Source organism: Phacochoerus africanus, chromosome 9, assembly GCF_016906955.1.
Source record: "Phacochoerus africanus isolate WHEZ1 chromosome 9, ROS_Pafr_v1, whole genome shotgun sequence".
Classification (NCBI taxonomy): domain Eukaryota; kingdom Metazoa; phylum Chordata; class Mammalia; order Artiodactyla; family Suidae; genus Phacochoerus; species Phacochoerus africanus.
Genome location: NC_062552.1, coordinates 65,961,830 through 65,984,124, shown reverse-complemented (window position 1 = coordinate 65,984,124; position 22,295 = coordinate 65,961,830). Strand labels below are relative to the sequence as shown.

At 39.6% G+C, this 22,295-nt stretch overlaps 1 protein-coding gene across 3 annotated transcripts in view; it reads left to right on the top strand.

Annotated features, from left to right (window-relative positions):
- Positions 1–78: 78 nt before the first annotated feature.
- Positions 79–22,295, top strand: part of PRORP (protein only RNase P catalytic subunit) — a 141,261-nt gene continuing 119,044 nt past the window's right edge. The window contains exons 1-4 of one of the 3 annotated variants that reach the window (XM_047794832.1): positions 79–210; positions 864–2,146; positions 6,269–6,316; positions 7,119–7,251. In XM_047794832.1, the coding sequence (XP_047650788.1) occupies positions 1,158–2,146; positions 6,269–6,316; positions 7,119–7,251 (1,170 nt within the window). In that variant the 5' untranslated portion in view covers positions 79–210; positions 864–1,157. Of the gene's footprint in view, positions 211–435; positions 570–863; positions 2,147–6,268; positions 6,317–7,118; positions 7,252–22,295 lie in introns of those variants that run through there. The other 2 variants (XM_047794834.1, XM_047794831.1) reach the window with 2 other exon arrangements.

Genomic DNA, 22,295 nt, shown 5'->3' with positions numbered 1-22,295 from the left:
CGTCAACACCGCCCAGCCCCGTAAAGGTTATGAAGGCCGCTCGACCACCATCTTAGCCACGGGCGGAAGTCGGCTAATCCGGCTAAGTCGGTCACTGTCGCCACTGAGGAAAATACGGCGCTCACGCAAACAGGGGGAACAAACGTGAAAGAGACGGAGAATGAGCCTCTTTAAGGCAACGTCCCAGCTTCACCAAGCCCGATTTTAAAGGTACAGGATAAGAAAGCCTGCTCTTCTATTTCTTCATCTCGGCCCTTTGGCGCTTGTCCCCACGTGACCCAGGAGTTCCTGCGGCACTTCCGGCTAGAGGAAAGAGCTTTCTAATTTCAGTTTCTTTTCATTGGTCATTGAGGTATCTGAAGGCCCCCTGAATGCAGCAGCCGCCTTCAGCAGCCGCCTGTATCCCCCTCCCGCCACTAAAAGGCTCAGAATCCCCTTTACTGGCTTCCAGGCCGGGCGGAACGCCCGCGCTAGGTTCAGCCACGCCTCCGCAGCCGGGGCCGTCGTGGTGCATTGTGGGCGCGGTAGTTTCCGCCTCGTTTCTGGGTGCATGGAGCGTGAGTGCTGTGGTGAGTTGTTGAATCAAGTGAACTCCGTTTGTGGTCCATGGGTACATTGTAGGAGCACTGCACCCTCGTGGACTTCCCTTCCTTACCTGTGTCTCTGCCTGGCTCTTTCTCTTCCCCTTCCCCAGCCCTATTCCCTCATTTGGCGGCCAGGGCCCCTGAACTTGGGCTTTCGCCTCTGGGTCTGGGGTAGGGGCCTCTTCTGCAACCTGGCTCCTCTGGGATCCTGCCCCTTTTCAAGGACGTCTGTGGTCCACGTGAGTCAACTGGCTGATACTCTTTGTGCCTTTTTCTTAGGTTCCAGACTGGAATATAATAGGCACCAGAGGATTCCTGCTTTGTCCTCTCTACCTGGGGCTTGTGACCGACGTTGGATGTCTTCAGCTCTTTGTTTAATGGAGAGAACGGAACCAAACTTCACTGCTGTTAACTAGCCCCCAAATCAGAACCCACATTTGTCTTAGAAGCTGAAAATCATCTTTTAGAAAGTTGCCTCTTCGATTCTCCACCTTCTACCCCCAATCTCTTAATTATGCTGTAGAAGTTGGGGCTTTTTGACCATCTCTTACAATCTGGTGCTGATTTCACTGCATGATGACTTTCTATTTTACTGGTATTCGGAGCTTTCCTAAGCTTTGGAAGAGTAACCCATACCTTGGCCTAGGCCCAGGACACGCCTATCTCAGTCTCCTTCTCAAAGACTATTATGGTATCAGGAACCATAAGTGGTTTTCTCTTAAACCAATGTCTCCACAAAATACCAAAGCCATGAATCTGCTGATTGCCAAGGCTAGATATGTCAGGAAAAGAGATGAGGGTAGTAATAAGCAAGTTTCTGCTGATTCTCCTCATCTCTTTGCAGCTGGAGCAGCTAAGAAGAGATCAGAGATGAATCCTCAGAGTAAAGATCATTTCCTGCCGCCTGTGAGGAACATTATTCAACTCCCAACAAAACCTTTGAATTCAGAGGAGTGGAATAAACTTAAGGAAGATTTCAAAGGAAAGACTAATTTTGAGAATTGGATTCTTTCACAGATGGTTAAATATCATAGCTCTATAGATGTGGCTAAATCTGTACTGGCTTGGGTAGCTGCAAACAACAATGGTGTTATAGGCTACGATTTGCTGGTCAAGTATTTGTATCTCTGTGTTTTTCATAAGGAAACGGCAGAAATTATTGATGTCTATGAAATCATGAAAGCCAGATACAAGCGTTTAGAATCTGGAGGGTACACTCTTCTCATCCGGGGATTAATCCATACAGACAGATGGAGAGAGGCCTTGCTGCTGTTAGAGGACCTCAAAAAAGTCATAATCCCTTCAAAAATGAACTATAATGACTGTATCCAGGGAGCCCTCTTGCATCAAGATGTAAATGTAGCTTGGAAGTTACATCAGGAGTTGTTAGGTCATGATATTGTTCCTATGTTGGAAACTTTAAAAGCCTTCTTCGATTTTGGAAAAGGAGTAAAAGATGATGAGTATTCAAACAAACTACAAGACATTCTTTTGTATCTAAGAAATAATCAGCTGTATCCTGGGGAGTCATTTGCTCACAGTATAAAAACATGGTTTGAGAGGTAATTTTGATTTTTGTTTATATGTATATATATTAACACCTGGACCTAAAAGTAGCCTCTTCTTTTTTTAATTAGTTGCCGAGAATTATTCTATTCCGATAATGCTTTTTTCTGTCTTTTAGTAAGATTGTTTTGCCTTTAAGATGAAGTTTTTTTTCTGCTTAAAAAATTAGCAGCAGTAACAGTTGTTTATGGTCATCATTATACAAGAGAAGTTATTGAGCTTTGTAGTTTTTATGTATTTTTTCCTTTTCTTTTGTTGTTTTGTTTGGCCGTATCCATAGCATGCAGAATTTCTGGGGCCAAGAATCAAACATTCAAGACGGCTGGGACCTGAGCTATGCCAATGACAATGCCAGTTCTTTCTTTCTTTTTCTTTTTTAATTTATTTTTTTTTCCACTGTACAGCATGGGGACCAAGTTAGACTTACATCTATACATTTTTTTCCCACCCTTTGTTCTGTTGCAATATAAGTATCTAGACATAGTTGTCAGTGCTACTCAGCAGGATCTCATTGTAAATCCATTCCAAGTTGCATCCAATAACCCCTGCTCCCATCCCTCCCACTCTCTCCCTCTCCCCCGCCACCCCCCGGGCAGCCACAAGTCTGTTCTCCAAGTCCATGATTTTCTTTTATGTGGAAATGTTCATTTGTGCTGTATATTAGATTCTAGTTATAAATGATATCATATAGTATTTGTCTTTGTCGTTCTGGCTCGTTTCACTCAGTATGAGAGTCCTCTAGTTTCATCCATGTTGCTATAAATGGCATTATTTCATTCTTTTTTATGGCTGAGTAGTATTCCATTGTGTATATATACCACATCTTCCTAATCCAATCATCTGTCAATGGACATTTAGGTTGTTTCCATGTCTTGGCTATTGTGAATATTGCCGCAATGAACATGTGGGTACATGTGTCTTTTTCAAGGAAACTTTTGTCCAGATATATGCCCAAGAGTGCGATTGTGGGGTCATATGGAAGTTCTCTGTATAGATTTCTAAGTTATCTCCAAACTGTTCTCCATAGTGGCTGTACCAGTTTACATTCCCACCAACAGTGCAGGAGGGTTCCCTTTTCTCCACAGCCCCTCCAGCACTTGTTATTTGTGGATTTATGAATGATGGCCATTCTGACAGGTGTGAGGTGATATCTCATGGTAATTTTGATTTGCATTTCTCTTATAATCAGAGATGTTGAGCATTTTTTCATGTGCTTGTTGGCCATCTGTATATCTTCCTTGGAGAACAGTCTATTCAGGTTTTTTGCCCATTTTTCCATTGGGTGATTGGCTTTTTTGCTGTTGAGTTGTACAAGTTGCTTATATGTTCTAGAGATTAAGCCCTTGTCCGTTGCATCATTTCAAACTATTTTCTCCCATTCTGTAGATTGTCTTTTTGTTTTCTTTCTGGTTTCCTTTGCTGTGCAAAAGCTTTTCAGTTTGATGAGGTCCCACAGGTTTATTTTTGCTCTTATTTCTGTTGCCTTGGGAGACTGACCTGAGAAAATATTCATGAAGTTGATGTCAGAGAGTGTTTTGCCTATGTTCTCTTCTAGAAGTTTGATGGTGTCTTGTCTTATATTTAAGTCTTTCAGCCATTTTGAGTTTATTTTTGTGCATGGTGTGAGGGTGTGTTCTAATTTCATTGATTTACATGCAGCTGTCCAGATTGCCCAGGAATGCTTGCTGAAGAGACTGTCTTTTCCCCATTTTATGTTCTTGCCTCCCTTGTCAAAGATTAATTGACCATGGATGTCAGGGTTTATTTCTGGGTTCTCTATTCTGTTCCATTGGTCTGTCTGTTTTGATACCAGTACCACACTGTTTTGATGACTGTGGCTTTGTAATATTGTTTGAAGTCTGGGAGAGTTATGCCCCCTGCTTGGTTTTTGTTTCTCAGGATTGCCTTGGCAATTCTGGGTCTTTTGTGGTTCCATATAAATTTTTGGATTATTTATTCTAGTTCTGTGAAAAATGTCCTGGGTAATTTGATACAGATTGCATTGAATCTGTAGATTGCTTTGGGTAGTATGGTCTTTATCACAATATTGATTTTTCCAATCCATGAACATGGAATATCTTTCCATTTCTTTACATCTTCTTTAATTTCTTTGATTAAAGTTTTATAGTTCTTGGACAATGCCAGTTATTTTTTAAACTTAAAAATTTTTTTTTTGCTATTTAGGGCTGCAACACGGGATCCGAGCCAGGTCTGTGACCTATATACCACAGCTCACGGCAACACTGGATCCCTGATCCACTGAACGAGATCAGGAATCAAACCCACATCCTCCTGGATAACTAGTTGGATTTGTTTCTGCTGTGCCACAGTGGGAACTCCACAATGCCAGTTTTCTTTTTTTTTTGACTTTTTGCCTTTTCTAGGGCCGGAGCTATAGCCACCAGCCTACGCCACAGCCACAGCAATGCGGGATCTGAGCCTTGTCTGCAACCTATACCACAGCTCATGGCAATGCCGGATCCTTACCCTCTGAACAAGGCCAGGGATCGAAACTGCAACCTCAGATTCGTTAACCACTGAGCCACGACGGGAACTCCACACAATGCCAGTCCTTAACCCACTGTGCCACCAGGGGACTCCTTTTTTCCTTTTTAAAAAGATCATTTATTTATTTTTTTTGAGGTGTCTAGTATTATGTGAGTGTTTACTAATAGCACTTGTGGCCGAAATTCAAAGCAAGAAAACTAGAACTGTCTTTGAGTCATACTGGTATTATCAAAAGTTCTTCTGAAACCTAGTAACTGGTATAATATGCACATACATATTCTATTTAATTTCTGCATTTCATCAATTTGAATGGTTTGAGCAGAGAGAGGGACCTGGTCAAACCTGATATGCGTTAAAAATAGAAAATCTTCATCCTTCTCGTTTGTTTTTGATCTTTCCATCATTTGTTTTTTCTCTCCAAGCCTCCCTCCTTTGCTTTCCCTTTGCTTTTATTCATGTTACTGGCTATGTGCATGCTGAAGATTTATTGCTTCAGTCTTTTATTCTCTCATTTCTTTATCACTAATTGGCTTCAGGCTCTTTTTCCTCTCAGTTTTTCTCTTTCTTTTCTACACTATGTATTTACAGAGTTTTGAAGTAGCAATATGCGTAATTATTTTTCTTAACATATTTATTGATATCAGCAGAGGAGCTAGATTGTGAAAAAATCTTTGAGTGCCAAGGATTTTAGATTTTATTATGTTATCAAGACTGCTGGTCTTTGGGAGTTCTCTTATGGTACAGAAGGTTAAGGGTCTGGTGTTGTCACTGTATCCACTTGGGTTGCTGCTGTGGCTCAGGTTTGATGTTTAGCCCAGGAACTTCCACATACTGTGGGTGTGGAGAGAGAAAAAAAAAAAAAAAGGTTTAGAATAGAGTTTTACAAAGGTAACTGCCAAAACAGTGAGAGAAGAAGATTGGAGAGGAATTAAGATTTGAAATGGGGAGATCTGTTGGGAGGCAATTATAGGTTTGAATGAGAGATGATGAGATCTTAAATTAAGAATGGGGAAAGGGGAGAAGACAATAGAATCAATAGTAAGTGATGGTCTTGTATGGAAGAGGAAAGAAGAAAGGATAAGCCGATGGAACAAATAAATCAATAAGTACTTTTGAATGCTTCCAACTTTAGTCCAAGCACTGCGGGACTTTTGTGTTGTAGGAGCTACTAATAATGGCATTCACAACCTGATGGGGATGACAACAATTGACAGTTATCTAGGAGAGGGTGTATAAAATGATAGTGTAAGAGAAGCAATTACTTGGGGCAGGAAAAATCTCTGGCAGCTTTATGGAGAAGGTTAGAGTTGATTGATTTAGAGGGTATGCTACCATCTAGCTGCTTTCTGGGCAGGTCCCGTGAATGTATATTTAGACTTGAAAATGGGGTCAGATGAGGAGAGAAGAAGCAAAGGGAAGGAGATCCAGGGTAGGTTACCATCCGTTCCTTAGCTCCATGGAATGGTTTACAGTGTAAATAACCACTCTGCTAATTGAACCATTCTAGGGAAGAATCCTGAACTTTCCAGAGCTCTTTCCTACCCAGTGTCTAAATACAATGAATAGCTTTCAGTTCAGTAGGTGATCTGGTTTTGTAATCTCTTTTGTAGTATTCCTGGAGAACAGTGGAAAGGACAATTCATCACAATCCAGCAAAGGTAAAGGCCAATATTTTATTTTTAATTTGTTTGATTCAGGTTTAATACGTTTTGTTGCTTCTGATTAAAAAAAAATGTTTTTAAGAATATCTTAGAAATAGGGGAGTTCCCGTCGTGGTGCAGTGGTTAACGAATCCGACTGGGAACCATGAGGTTGCGGGTTCGGTCCCTGCCCTTGCTCAGTGGGTTAACGATCCGGCGTTGCCGTGAGCTATGGTGTAGGTTGCAGACGCGGCTCGGATCCAGCATTGCTGTGGCTCTGGCGTAGGCCGGTGGCTACAGCTCCGATTCAACCCCTAGCCTGGGAACCTCCATATGCCGCGGGAGCGGCCCAAGAAATAGCAACAACAACAACAACAACAAAGACAAAAGACAAAAAAAAAAAAAAAGAATATCTTAGAAATAGGATAATTAAGTTAGGATAGCCAAGAAAAATGTCATGTTTTACATTTGGAGAATTTGTAATGCTCAAAGTGTTTTTTGGATAGGTGCTGTGAGCCTGGTGTGACCCCTCAGAGACGTTTTTGTGTAGAGATTTGGGACCCAGTTGTGTTTTAGGAGAGACTTTAATTGGTCTTTATCTGGATGGCAGCAGTCTACTCTTTTGGGTTTTCTGGCACTGATTGCTAATTTGTTGTATTATCTGGATTACAAAAAATTAGATGTATATGATGATGACAAAGTCTATAATGTTCTTTTTAAACATTATCTTCTAGTTTCTTCATGTCCTAGGATGATTCATTTTAGAAAAAAAGATTTTTTTTTCCAGAACATTAATTACCACATTTGATTGTAATTACAGTGGTCAATGCTTGGGCTGTGGAAAAACTGTAGAGTCTATTCACCTGAGTTCAGAGGAGTATGAATTTCTCAAGGAAAGAATCATGAGGGATGTGATAGATGGAGGTGACCAGTACAGAAAGACAACTCCTCAGGTGAGTCTGGAATGGGTCTGATTGCATTCTCGGATTGCTTGTCTCAAGCAGGGGTTGACAGTTTTTTTTCTGTAAAAGGCCAGAGAATAAATATTTTAATTTTTAAAAATTTATTTATTTACTTATTTATTTATTTTGCTTTTTAGGGCCGCACTGGTGGCATATAGAGTTTCCCAGGCTAGGGGTTGAATTGGAGCTGCAGCTGCCGGCCTACACCACAGCCACAGCAACACAGGATCCGAGCTACACCACAGCTCACGGCAACATCGGATCCTTAACCCACAGAGCGAGGCCAGGGATTGAACCTGTGTCCTCATGGATGCTAGTCAGATGCATTAACCGCGAGCCATGATGGGAACTCTGAGAATAAATATTTTAGACTTTGTGGGCCATATCATATCTGTTACAACTTTTCTGTTCTGCTATTGGAATGAAAACAGCCACACACAATACACAAATGAGTGAACATGGCTCTGTTACAGTAAAACTGTACTCATAGAAAATAAGTGGTGGGCTGGATTTGGCCCACTGGCCATAGCTGCCAACCTTTAGGAGAGATTGCTTTAGATGTTCATAAAATAATTGGATTAGACTCACCCATCTATTGAGGTCTGTGCTTTTTCACCTGGGCATAAGTGCACTTAAGCCAAAAAAGGTAGATGCTTATTGTTTGTTTGAGTGCTTCAGAAAACCGTGTTCAGTAAACTCCCATGAAAACATTACGGTTTCTCATAGGTTTTCTAGTCAAGAGGGTTTAAGGTAACTTGACAAAATTATTTCCAAGTCTTCTTCATATTGAATTTGTTTCTCCAAGTCATTTTTAATAGCTTTATTTTGCTTATTTTCAGTACTTTATACTGGTTTACTAAGATTAAGTTGAAATAAAATACTTTTAGCTGAGGGAAAGGTTATCTTAGGGGAAAGGTTGCCTGTCATCTTACTGAATGCTTTTTCTTCAAGGTACCAAATAAAAATGAGAAGTGAAAATTGCTTTGCCTTCTCACCTTGACTTAAAATTGTTAGAAAATGCCCCTAATATGAAGGCTTTTTATCCTCAGAATAAAGTAAAAATCTGATCCATTTTATGATTCATTTTATGGAATGCCTTTTAAGCTGACTATTGATAAATTATAGTTAACATTTATGAAGTGATGCTAAGTACTTTATATTCATTATCTTATATATTATTGAATCCTTACTACTGCCCTATTAGATACTATTTTATTTCTGTATTACAGATAGTGATTGAGACTTCAGGAGGTTAAATCTGCCCTAGGATGCCTCACTAATAAATTCTAGGTGAGAGGTTTCCATCATGGCTCAGCAGTAACGAACCCGACTAGTATATCTGTGAGGACATGGGTTTGATCCCTGGCCTCACTCAGTGGGTTAAGGATCTGGCATTGCCGTGAGCTGTGGAGTAGGTCGCAGATTTGGCTTGGATCCTGAGTTGCTGTAGCCGTGGTGTAGGCTGGCAGCTTCAGCTCTGATTTGACCCCATATGCTGCATGTGCATCCCTAAAAAGAAAAAAAAGTTCTAGGTCAGAGTGACCCCAAAACTTTTGCCTGTATGCTCTATTGCCTCTCATTGAATGAAGGTTGCAGTGAAAATTCACAGTTCCATTTGAACCTGACAGCCAATTGGTTGTAACAGTTCTTAATGCCTTAGGGATTTCTGTCAGCTAAAATGATTTTTTAAATTTCCTTTCTGTCACCAAACATCTATTGATGTTTGAACACTCATGCGTATCTTCTGACGTAGATGTTAAGACAGATGCAGGGTTGTGTATATTATGCCGCTTACTACCAAAGGCTTACCATTTCTGTTGTAGGCTAATTGAATATTCTTCCTGTCCTCCAACATTTTATTTAATAAAAACTTCAACCTAAAGAAAAATAGCATAATGTACACTTACATATTCATCATCTAGCATAACCAAAGCCCTAGAGTAGTTTAAACAGCAGAAATTTATTTTTGCACAGTTCTAAGATCAAGACATAGGCACGTTTGGTTTCTCCTGAGGTTTGTTTTTTTTTTTTTTTTTCTCTCTCCTTGGCTTGGAGATGGTCCCCCTCTTGGTGTGTCCTCATACAGATCTCCTCTGTGCAGGGGCATCCCAGGTGTTTCTTTGTGTGTCCAAATGTCTTTTACATGAAGACACTAGTCAGATTGGATTAGGGCCCATCCTTTTTAATATGATTGATTTACAGTGTTCTTTTAATTTCTGCTGTACAGCAAAGTGACCCAGTTATACACACACACATATATATATATATATATATATATATACACATTCTTTTTCTCCTATTATCTTTTATCATGTTCTATCACAAGTGATTGGATAGAGTTCTCTGTGCCATTACAACAGGACCTCATTGCTTATCCATTTTATTTTTATTTTTTTATTATTATTATTTTTTTTGTCTTTTTGCCTTTTCTAGGGCCACTCCAGCGGCATGTGGAGGTTCCCAGGCTAGGGGTCGAATCAGAGCTGTAGTGCCGTCTACGCCCGACTCTCAGCCACAGCAACTCAGGATCCGAGCAGCATCTGCAACCTACACCGCAGCTCACAGCAACTCTGGATCCTTAATCTGCTAAGCAAGGGCAGGGATCGAACCGCAACCTCATGGTTCCTAGTCAGATTCGTTAACCACTGTGCCACAACGGGAACTCCTCATTGCTTATCCATTTTAAATGTAACAGTTTGATTCTATTAACCCTCAAATCCCAGTCCATCCCACTCCTTTCCTCTCCCCCTTGGCAACAACAGGTCTGTTTTCCATGTCCATGAGTTTGTTTCTGTTCTGTGGATAGGTTCATTTGTGCCATATTTTAGATTCCAGATGTAAGTGGTATCATATGGTATTTGTCTTTCTCTTTCTGAGTTACTTCTTTCAGTATGAGAGTCTCTAGTCTAGTTAATCCATGTTGCTGCAAATGGCATTATTTTGTTCTTTTTATGGCTCAGTAGTATTCATTGTAGTTTTGATTTGCACTTCTCTAATAATTAGTGATGTTGAACATTTTTTCATGTCCCTGTGTTCTTCTTTGGAGAAAGGTCTATTTAGGTCTTTTGCCCATTTTCCAATTGGGTTGTTTTTTTGCTGTTGAGTTGTATGGGTTGTTTGTATATTTTGGAGTTTAAACCCTTGTCGGTTGCATCGTTTGACATTATTTTTCTCCCGTTGAATAGATTGTCTATTTGTTTTTTTGGTGGTTTCCTTTGCTATGCAAAAGCCTGTAAGTTAGATTAGGTCCCATTGGTTTATTTTTGTTTTTATTTCTATTGCTTTGGGAGACTGACCTAAGAAAATATTTGTACAGTCGATGTCAGAGGATGTTTTGCCTATGTTCTATTTTGAAGTTTGATGGTGTGTTGTTTTATATTTAAGTCTTTAAGCCACTTAGAGTTTATTTTTGTGCATAGTGTGAGGCTGTGTTCTAGTTTCAATGATTTACATGCAGCTGTCTAGTTTTCCCAGCACCACTTGTTGAAGAGACTGTCATTTTTCCCATTTTATATTCTGGCCTCCTTTGTTGATGATTAATTGACTGCATGTGTCTGGGTTTATTTCTGGGTTCTCTATTCTGTTCCATTGGTCTGTATGTCTTTTATTTACCAGTACCACACAGTCTTGATTACTTTAGCTTTGTAATATTGTCTGAAGTCTCAGAGAGTTATTCCTCCTGCTTTTCCCCCCACTCTTCAGGATTGCTTCAGCAATTCTGGGTCTATTATGGTTCCATAAAAAATTCTGGATTGTTTGTTGTAGTTCTGTGGAAAACGTCATGGGTAATTTGATAAGGATTACATTAAATCTCTGAATTACTTTGGGTAGTATGGCCAATTTAATGATATTAATTCTTCCAATCCAGGAACATGGAATATCTTTCCATCTCTTTGAATCCTCTTTAATTTCCTTGATTAATATTTTATAGTTCTTAGCATATGTCTTTCACCTCCTTGGTCAGATTTATTCCTAGGTAGTTAATTTTTTTGGGTGTGATTTTAAAAGGTATTGAATTTTTATATTCCTTTTCTAATATTTCATTGTTAGTGTACAGAAATGCAACCAACTTCTGAATGTTAATCTTGTATCCTGCTACCTTGCTGAATTTGTTGATCACTTTGAATAGTTTTTGTTTGGAGTCCTTAGGGTTTTCTATATACAGTACAATGTCGTCTGCATAGAGGGACAATTTCACCTCTTCTCTTGCATTTTGGGTACCTTTTATTTCTTTTGTTTGTCTGAGTGCTTTGACTAGGACTTCCAGTACTAGGTTGAATGAAAGTGGTGAGAGTGGGCATTCTTGTTTTGTTCCAGATTTTAGTGGGAAGGGTTTCAGCTTTTCTCCATTGAGTATTTGGATTTGTCGTAAGTGGCTTTTATTATATTAAGGTATGTTCCCTCTATACCCACTTTGCTATGAGTTTTTATCATGAGTGGATGTTGGACTTTGTCAAATGCTTTTTCTGCATCTATTGAGATGATCATGTGGGTTTTTGACTTCTTTTGTTAATGTGGTGTATGATGTTGATTGATTTGCCTATGTTGAACCATCCTTGTGAAGTTGGGATGAATGCCACTTGGTCGTGGTGTATGATCTTTTTTATATGTTGTTGAATTCAGTTGGCTAAAATTTTGTTGAGAATTTTTGCATCTATATTCATCAAAGATAATAGCCTATAGTTTTCTTTTTTGGTAGTATCTTTGGTTTTGGTATTAGTGTGATGGTGGCTTCATAGAATGTCTTTGGAAGTGTTCTGTCTTCTTCAACCTTTTGGAAAAGTTTAAGAAGCATGGGTATAAGTTCTTGTTTTGTAGGTTTGGTTGAATTCACCTGTGAAGCCATCTGGTCCTGCACTTTTGTTTGTAAGGAGTGTTTTTATGACATTCAATTTCATTTCTAGTGATGGTCTGTTCAGTTGATCTGTTTCTTCTTGATTCAGGTTTGGAGGGCTGTGTGTGTATAGAAGGTTGTTCATTTCTTCTAGGTTGTCAAATTTGTTGGCATATATTGTTCATAGTATTCTCTTATTATTATTATTATTTTATTTCTGTGGTATCTGTTGAGATTTCTCCTTTTTCATTTCTTATTTTGTTTATTTGAGTTCTTTCTCTCTTCTTGGTGAGTCTGGCCAGAGGTTTGTCAATTTTGTTTACCCTTTCAATGAACTAGCTCTTGGTTTTATTGATTTTTTTCTATTGTTTTTTGAATCTCTATTTTATTGATTTCCTCTCTGATCTTTATGATTTCCTTCCTTTATGACTTTTAGGTTTTGTTTGTTCTTTTTCTAATTCTTTTAGGTGGTGGGTTAAGTTGTCGATTTGAGATTTTTCTTCTTTTCTGAGGAAGGCCTGTATTGCTCTGAATTTCCCTCTAAGAACTTCTTTTGTGGCATCCCATCGATTTTGAATGGGTGTGTTTTCATTATCAATTGTCTCAAGGTATTTTTTAATTTCTCTTTTGATTTCCTCGTTGACCCATTGGTTTTTTAGCAGCATGTTGTTTAGTCTCCATGTAGTCAGGTTTTTTCTCATTTCTTTTTCTGTGATTGATTTCTAGTTTCATGCCATTGTGGCCAGAGAAGATGTTTGAAATAATTTCTGCGCTCTTAAATTTGTTGAGGTTAGTTTTGTGCCCCAGTGTATGGTCAGTCCTTGAGACTGTTCCATATGCACTTGAAAAGGGTATATATTCTGATTTTTTTGGTTGTAATATCCTGAAAGTGTCAATTAAATCTAACTTTTCTATTGTGTCCTTTAGGATCTCTGTTGCATTATTGATTTTCTGTTTAGAGGATCTGTCTATTGATATAAGTGGGTGGTTAAAGTCTCCTACTGTGGTTGTATTCCCATCAATTTCTCCTTTTATGTCTGTTAGTATTTGTTGTAGGTGTCTGGGTGCTCCTGTATTAGGGGCATATATATTGATGACTGTAACATTATCTTCTTGAATGGATTCTTTTATCATTAAATAGTGCCCTTCTTTTTTTTTTTTTTGTCTTTTTGGGGCCGCACTTGTGGCATACGGAGGTTCCCAGGCTAGGTGTCTAATCAGAGCTGCACCACAACCACAGCAACACCAGATCTGAGCTACATCTGCGATCTACACCACAGCTCACAGCAATGCCAGATCCTTAACCCACTGAGTAAGGCCAGGGAACAAACCCTCAACCTCATGGTTCCTAGTTGGATTCGTTTCCACTGTGCCACTACAGGAACTCCAATAGTGTCCTTCTTTATCTTTCTTTATGGTCTTTGTTTTAAAATCTGTTTTGTCTGATATGAGTATTGCAACTCCGTTTTCCTGTCATTTCCATTCGCATGAAATATTTTTTTCCATTCTCTCACATTCAATTTATATGTGTCCTTTGCCCTAAGGTGAGTTTCTTGTAGGCAGCCTATTTCAGGCTCTCGCTTTTTTTATCCAGTCTGCCACTCTATGTCTTTTGATTGGAGTCCATTGACATTTAAGGTAATTATTGATAAATATGTATTTATTGCCATTTTAAGCCTTGTTTTCCAATTGATTCTATGTTTCTCCTTTGTTCCTTTCTTTTTTTTGGTTGGATGTTTTCCTTTTATTTTATGCTTATTTCCTCTTCTCTCTAGTTTTTGTGACGGTATTGTTTAGTTTTGATTTGTAGTTGCCCTGTTTTTCAAGTATGTTAACTGCCTCCTATATATGCTTGCTTTAGCCTGATAGTCATACAGGCTCAAACACATTCTAAAAAAAAAAAAAAAAGTCTAGATTTTCTTACTTTCCTTTCCCACATTTTATGATTTTGATATCCTTTTTTACGTCTTCACATTTATACTTTTGCTATTCTTGAATTTATCTCACTTTTACAATTTTTTTTTTCCTTTTAGATCTGTATACTGGCGTATTTTAAGTGGTTCCTTTCCACTGTGATTCCCTCCATCCTATATCTTCATACTTCTTTCCTATTTAGAGGAGACCCTTCAGTAATTCTTTTAGAATGGGTTTAGTATTGCTGTATTTTTGTTTGTCTTTTTGCCTTTTCTAGGGCCACTCCCGTGGCATATGGAGGTTCCAGGCTAGGGGTCTAATCGGAGCTGTAGCTGCTGGTCTACGACAGAGCCATAGCAATGCAGGATCCAAGCCACGTCTGTGACCTACACCACAGCTCACAGCAACGCTGGATCCTTAACCCACTGAGCAAGGCCAGGGATCGAACCCGCAACCTCGTGATTCCTAGTTGGATTCGTTAACCACTGCGCCACGACAGGAACTCCAGGATTGCTGTATTTTTTTAGTTTTTGTTTGTTGGAGAAATTATTATTTTTCTGTGTCTCTTTTTTTTTCCTTTTTTTTAAGGGCCTCACTCGCAGCATGTGGAGGTACCCAGGCTAGGGGTCAAATCCGAGCTGTAGCTGCCGGCCTACACCACAGCCACAGCAATGTAGGATCCAAGCTGTGTCTGTGACCTATACCACAGCTCTTGGCAACACCAGATCCTTAACCCACTGAGTGAGGCCAGGGATTGAACCTGCGTCCTCAGGGATACTAGTCAGATTTGTTAACTGCTGAGCCAAGATGGGAACGCCTATTGGAGAAATTCTTTTTTTTTTTTTTTTTTTTTTGATAGGCAAGAAACAGATTTATTAGACTGGGACTCTTGTGGGAGATGCTGGTGGACAGGCAAGGAAGCTCTGCTGAGAAATTCTTTATTTTCCTTCTATTTTACATTATATTCTTGCTGGGTAGAATATTTAGGCTACAGATTTTTCCCTTTTAGAACTTTGGATATATCTTATCACTCTGTTCTGACCTTTAGTATTTCTGTAGAGAAATCAGCTGATAGCCTTGTGGGGGTTCTCTTATAATTAACTCTTTGTTTTTCTCTTGCTGCCTTTGGAATCCTCTCCTTATCTTTTATTTTTGCCATTTTTATTATAATATGTCTTGGCGTGGGTCTGTTTAGGTTCAACTTGTTTAGGGCCCTCTGTGCTTCCTTTATCTTGATATATGTTTCCTTTAGATTTAGAATGTTTTCAGCCATAATTTCTTCAAATGTATTTTCATTCCCTTTTTTCTTCTCCTACTGGAATCCCTATTATGCATAGATTGGCCTGCTTTATACTATCCAATAGATCTCTTATATTGCTTTCATGTTTTTTCATTTGATTTTCTGCCTGCTGTCCTGATTGGGTGATTTCCATTATTCTATCTTCCAAGTCACTTGTTCATTCCCCTCATTATTCATTCCACTCTTCAGTGCCTTTAACTCAACTTGTGTCTTTACAAATGAATTTTCTATTTTTCTATGTTCCTCCTTATATCTTCTAGTTATTTTCTAAAGTAATCTGCATTACTGTTCATATCCGCTCTTAATTTCTTCACATCTGCTCCTAATTCCTTCAGAATTTTCACTGTCTTTTTTTTTGTCTTTTGTCTTTTTAGGGCTACGCCCATGGCATATGGAGGTTCCCAGGCTAGGAGTCTAATCAGAGCTACAGCTGCCGGCCTATGCACCAGATCCGAGCCGCGTCTGTGACCTACACCACAGCTTACGGCCATGCCAGTTCCTTAACCCACTGAGCAAGGCCAGGGATCAAACCCGCAACCTCGTAGTTCCTAGTTCGATTTGTTTCTGTTGCGCCACTACAGGAACTCCCTTTGCTACCTTCTTTTCGAACTTAGTGTCTGTTAGACTGCAGAGGTCTGTTTCATTGTTTGCTCCTTCAGATGAATTCTCCTGTTCTTTTAACTGGGAATGGTTCCTGAATGTCTTCATTTTGCTTATGTTTTTCTTATTCTTTGAGTTGAGGGAAACAATTACTGTAGTCTTGGAGGGCTATTTATATGCGAGAGTACCTCTGGGTAGTTTGTGAGGGCTTACTTTTTTTTTTTCCTGGCCTGAGGGCTGCTTTTGGTTTGGATGTTTGCTGTCTCTTTCCTTAGTGTGTGGAGGCTGTTATCTCCTTAATAGGGTGCTGCGTGTGCTTCCAGGGAGATGGAGTCAATGGGCAGGGCATGCCAGTGCCTGGTTGCTGGCCCCTTGACAGTGGTGAGGACCTGTAGGGAGGTGGTGCAGGCTGCTCCCGGTTGCAAGGACCTGGGAAGTAGCAGTGACCCCCAGGGTGTGTAGGTGGCTCCCAGAGCCTTTGGCAGCGGCAGTATCAGGGCGTGTGCATTCCCAGGGGAGAGCAACAGTGGGTGGCGCTTGGTTGCAGTCCCTTCCTCTGCGCTAACCCCTGAGGTGACTGGGGCCACAGGTGGTACCTGTTCACAGACCCCTGGTGGTGGCAGGCCACGCCTACCTCTGGAGTCTGAGATGGCTGTGCAGCCTGCCCCCACTACCTGTAGCTCATGCAAGAAGAACCCCTTTGCCTGTAGCCTGCCCTAGAGGCACCCTGCCACTTGATAGCCCACATGTGTGCAGAGAAACATATTCCTATGGTTGCCCTGGCCCTCCTCCTCTTGCTCTCCCCAGCAGTGGTGCCTTTCTTCTCCTGTGGGCCCAGGCCTTCCCCTGTGCTCCCTCAGCTTTGGCACTCCACTCCCCAGCCTATGGCACACCTCTCCCTAGCCTCTTAGGCTGTCTCCACACAGCCAACTCTAGTCTTCTCCCAGAACTGACCTCTGGAGCCTGAATCTCAGCACCCAGCCCCTACCTGAGCATCTCAGGCCATGATGTGTGGGGGCAGTTGTACTGATGGTCTGTGCAGCTCTCTCTCTGCTTTGCCTTCCTCAGTCTGGCTGCTGCACCTTTTTTTTAATTTATTTTTATTTTTTTAGCAGCACACCTGTGGCACATGGAAGTTCCCAGGATAGAGGTCGAATCAGAGTTGCAGCCACTGGCCTACGCCACAGCCACAGCAACTCGGGATCTGAGCCACTTCTGTGACCTACACCACAGTTCACAGCAACACTGGATCCCTGACCCACCTAGTGAACCCAGGGATTAAACCTGAATCCTCATGGATACTAACTGGGTCCTTGACCCCCTGAGCCACAACAGAAACTCCCTGCTATGCTTTTCTTCAAGGCTTTGAGGATCCTCCTCCATCCTGGCTGATCTCCCTGTTAGTTAGGTGGACTCCCAGGATGCAGATTCCTTTCCTCTCACAGCTCCCTCTCTGCAGTGCTGGTCCTACCTGATTCCTTTCTCTCTCTCTTTTTTCAATCCTTTTGTTCTACCCAGTTATGTGGAGTTTCTTCCCCTTTTTTTGGAAGTTTAAGGTCTTCTGCCAGTGTTCGGTTAGATGTTCTGTGTGAATTATTTTACATATGGGTTTTTTTGATATGTTTGTCGGAGAAAGTGAGCATCATGGCTTATTCCTCCAGCATCTTGATCCTGCTGCCAGGCCCCATCCTTATGATCTCATTTCACCTTAATCACACCTTAAAGCCTTATCTTTGAGTTCCCTGGTGGTGTAGCAAGTTAAAGGTCCAGCGTTGTCACTGCTGCAGCTTGGGTTACTGCTGTGGTACAGGTTTGATCCCTGGCCTGGGAACTCGTGCATGCCATGAGGGCAGCCAAAAAGTAATAAAAAAGGCCTTATCTCCAAATACAGTTACAGTCTGAGGTACTAAGGGTTAGAACTTCAGCCCGTGAATTCTGAGGAAGCCATAGTTCAGTCTGTAGCACCATTCATCACATATATGTATTGAAGCTGTGTCACATTCAGCATTTTAAGTTAACTTATACTGGAAACAAATAGCTGAAACTTCCTTCAGTATTGCTTTTTAAAGCTTACTTATAATTTAGAAATGTGAGATGTAAACCAAGAAGTAAATACTAATCCATGTTGAGTTTCTTTGTCTACCTTAAACATTTATGATGTTAGCTGACCTCCATCAGCATCTAGAAAGACCATTATCAAAATTGTCTCAGGGTTACATGTTTTCCCCAAGTAGTACTCTTGTTCAAAGCCAAGTAAATGAGATGGCACTTTTAATGAAGTGATTCTCAACCTTGGCTGCGTGTTGGAATAATTTGGGGGATGTTTAAAGATTATTGATGCCCAGACCTCACCCCCTAGAGATTTTAACCGAACAGTTCAGTGGTATTAAATACCATCACATTATTATACAGTTGTCACCACCATCCATTCCCATAACTCTTTTCATCTTATAAAATTGAAACTGTTAAACCATAAATCCATATTTTCCCCTCTTCCCAGCCTCTGGCAACCACCATTGTACTTTCTGTCTTTAGGATTTTGACAGCTCCAAGGATGCCATATAATTGGGTCATGAAGTATTTGTCTTTTTGACTGGCTTATTTCACTTGGCATAATGTCCTCAAGGATCATTCATGTTGTAGCATACTACAGAATTCCCTTTTTTTTTTTAAGACTGAATAATATTCCATAGTATGTTTATACTACATTTTGTTTATCCATTCATTCATCAGTGGGTACTTAGGTATTATTATAATATTATTATAATAATAGCTGGGTATTATATAATATATTAATACATTAGTTATTACCAACATAATGATAGTTATTAATATATTTATTAATGTATTAATAATGTAATATAATAATGATTGGGTGTTGTTATAATAATAGCTATTATTCATAATCTATTATGAACATTTGTGCAGACATCTCTTTGAGTCCCTGCTTGTACTTCTTTTGGGTATATACTGAGAAGTAGAATTGCTGGATTATGTGCCAAATCTATTTTTAATATTTGGAGGAACTTCCATACTGTGTTCCACAGTGGCTGTATCATTTTACATTCACACTAATAGTGCCCAGGGGTTCTGATTTCTCTATATTCTTGCCAACACTAGTTGGTCTTTTTTCTTTTTTTTTTGGCTGCACCAAAGGTTATGGAAGTTCCCAGGCCAGATAATGAATCTGAGCCACTCTGTAGCAACAATGGATCCTTAACCCACTGCGCCACAGCATGAACTCCCACTAGTTATTTTCTTTTTATTTTTGGTAATTGCCATCCCAGTGGGTGTGAGTTGGTATATCTCATTAGCTTTGATTTGCATTTCTCTAATGATTAGTGACATTGAGCATCTTTTCAGGTGCTTATTGGCCATTTGTCTATTCTCTTTGAAGAAATGTCCATTCCTATTCAAGTCCTTTGTCTATTTTTGAATGGAGTTTTAGGTTTTTTGTTGTTGAGTTTTAGGTGTTCTCCATATAGTCTGACTATTAATCCTTATATATGATTTGTAAATATTTTCTCCCATTCTCTTGGTTGCCTTTTGTCTCTGCTAGTAGTGTCTTTTGATGAACAGAAATGTTTTAACTATCATGAAGTCCAATTTGTTTGTTTTTTCTTTTCTTACCTGTGTCTTTGGTATCATATCCAAGAAAATCATTGCCAAATCCAATGTTGTGAAACTTTTGTTAACTGTTTTCTTCTTCTTCTTCTTTTTTTTTTTTGTCTTTTTGCCATTTCTTGGGCTGCTGCTGCGGCATATGAAGGTTCCCAGGCTAGGGGTTGAATCGGAGCTGTAGCCACTGGCCTACACCAGAGCCACAGCAGCACGGGATCCCAGCTGCATCTGCAACCTACACCACAGCTCACAGCAACGCCGGATCGTTAACCCACTGAGCAAGGGCAGGGATCAAACCCGCAACCTCATTGTTCCTAGTCGGATCCGTTAACCACTGCGCCACGACGGGAACTCCTCTTCTAAGAGTTTAATTGTTGTAGATCTTACATTTAGGCCCTGGATCCATTTAGAGTTAATTTTTATATATGGTGTTAGGTGTCAAATTTTACTTTTTGTGTATGGATATCCAGTTTCCCAGCACCATTTGTCGAAAAGACTGTCCTTTCCTGATTGAATGGTTTTGGAATCCTTGTCAAAAATAATGGTTTTGGAATCCTTGTCAGAAATAATTTTCATGTATGAGAGGGTCTGGGTTTATTTCTGTTCCATTGGTCTATATGTATATTTTTATGACAATACCATACTGTTTTGATTACTTTGGCTTGTAGTAAGTTTTGAAATCAGGAAGTGTGACTCCTTTGGTTTTGTTCATCTTTTTCAAGATTGTTTTGGCTATTCAGATCCTTTGAAATTCCATATGAATTTTAGGATGGGTTTTTCTACTTATGCAAAAGTCATTGGAATTTTGATAAGGTTGTATTGAATCTCTAGATTGCTTTGAGTAGTGTTGACCTTTTAATAGTATTAAGTCTTTCAATCCATGAACATGCTTTTTTCCCCCCATTTATGTCTTTACTTTCAGGAGTTTTTTGTCATTTTCATTGTGGAAATTTTTCATCTCCTTAGCTAAGTTAATGTCTAGTATTTTATTCTTTCTGATGCTATTGTAAATAGAATTGTTTTTGTAATTTCCTTTTCAGATTGTTCATTATTAATTTATAGAAATGGAACTGATTTTTGTGTATTGACTTTATATTCTGCTACTTTGCTGAATTGATTTGTTACTTCTGACAATGCTTTTTTGGGGTGCATGTGTGTGTGTGTAATCTTTAGGGTTTTCTCTATATAAGATCATACCTGCAATCAAAGATATTTTATATCTTCCTTTTCCAATTTGGATGTCTTTTACTTCTTTTTTTTTTTGTCTTTTTGGTATTTCTTGGGCCGCTCCCGCGGCATATGGAGGTTCCCAGGCTAGGGGTCCAATCGGAGCTGTAGCCACCGGCCTACGCCAGAGCCACAGCAACGCAGGATCCGAGCCGCGTCTGCAACCTACACCACAGCTCACGGCAACGCCGGATCGTTAACCCACTGAGCAAGGGCAGGGACCGAACCCGCAACCTCATGGTTCCTAGTCGGATTCGTTAACCACTGCGCCACGACGGGAACTCCTTATTTCTTTTCTTTTCTTTTTTTTTCGTAATTGCTCTGGCTAGAATTTCCAGTACTATGTTAAATAGAAGTGGTATGAGTCGTCCATCCTTGCCTTGGTCTTGATCTGGACCTGAGGAAAAGCTTTCAGTCGTTCACTGTTGAGTGCATTGTTGACTGTGTGTTTTTTTATGGCTTATATGTTGAGTTCGTTTCCTGCTATTCTTAGTTTGTTGAGGTTTTTTTTTTAATGAAAGAGTTAAATTTTGTCCAATTTTTTTTCTGTATTATTTGAGGTGATCGTTTTTTTTTTTCTTCTTTCTTTCATTCTGTTTATGTGGTTAATCATAATTGATCAATTTTCTTGTGTTGAACCATCCTTGCAGTCTAGGAATAAATCCCACTTGGTCATGGTGTATAATCCTTTTAATATGCTGCCAAATATGGCTTGCTGTTATTTTGTTGAAGATTTTTGCATCAGTTTTCATAAGGGATTTTGATTTGCAGTTTTCTTATAGCATAAATACACTTTAGTGTCAAGGTAATGCTGACCTCATAGAATGAGTTAAGAAGTGTTTCCTCTTCTTCAGATTTAGAAAAAGTTACAGAAGAATTGGTATTAGTTCTTTAAGCATTTAGTAGCATTCAACCATCAGGTCCAGGCATTTGTGGTGTTGTTGTTGGGAGATTTTTAAATGACTGATATAATCTCCTTACTAGTTATAAGTGTACTCAAGTTTTCTTTTTCTTGATGATTATGTTAAACTCAACTCTTGTTAAGTTTTGACATGTATATACTCATGGAACTGTCACCACTGTCAACACAATGAGTAAATCTTTCAACCTCAAAAGTTTCTTGCCATTTCGTAATGACTCCCTCCTATATCTACCCTTCACTTACTCTTACCCCTCAGTTAAACACCATGGAATCATATGATATATATAGTCTTTTTAAAAATCTGACTTCAATTCAACATATTTATTTTGACCCATCTCATGTTTTGTGTCTCATTAACTTATTTTTATTACTGAGTAGTATTCCATTGTGTGGATATACCACAGTTTTGTAAGGTCATTTACCTATTGATGGACATTTGGGGTATTTCCAGTGTAAAGGTATTACAAATAGAACTAATAAGAACATTCTTTTTTTTTTTTTTTTGGCTTTTTGGCTTTTTGGCTTTTTGGCTTTCTGTCTTTTTAGGGCTGCACTTGCAGCATATGGAGGTTCCCAGGCTAGGGGTCTAATTGGAGCTACAGCTGCTGGCCTACACC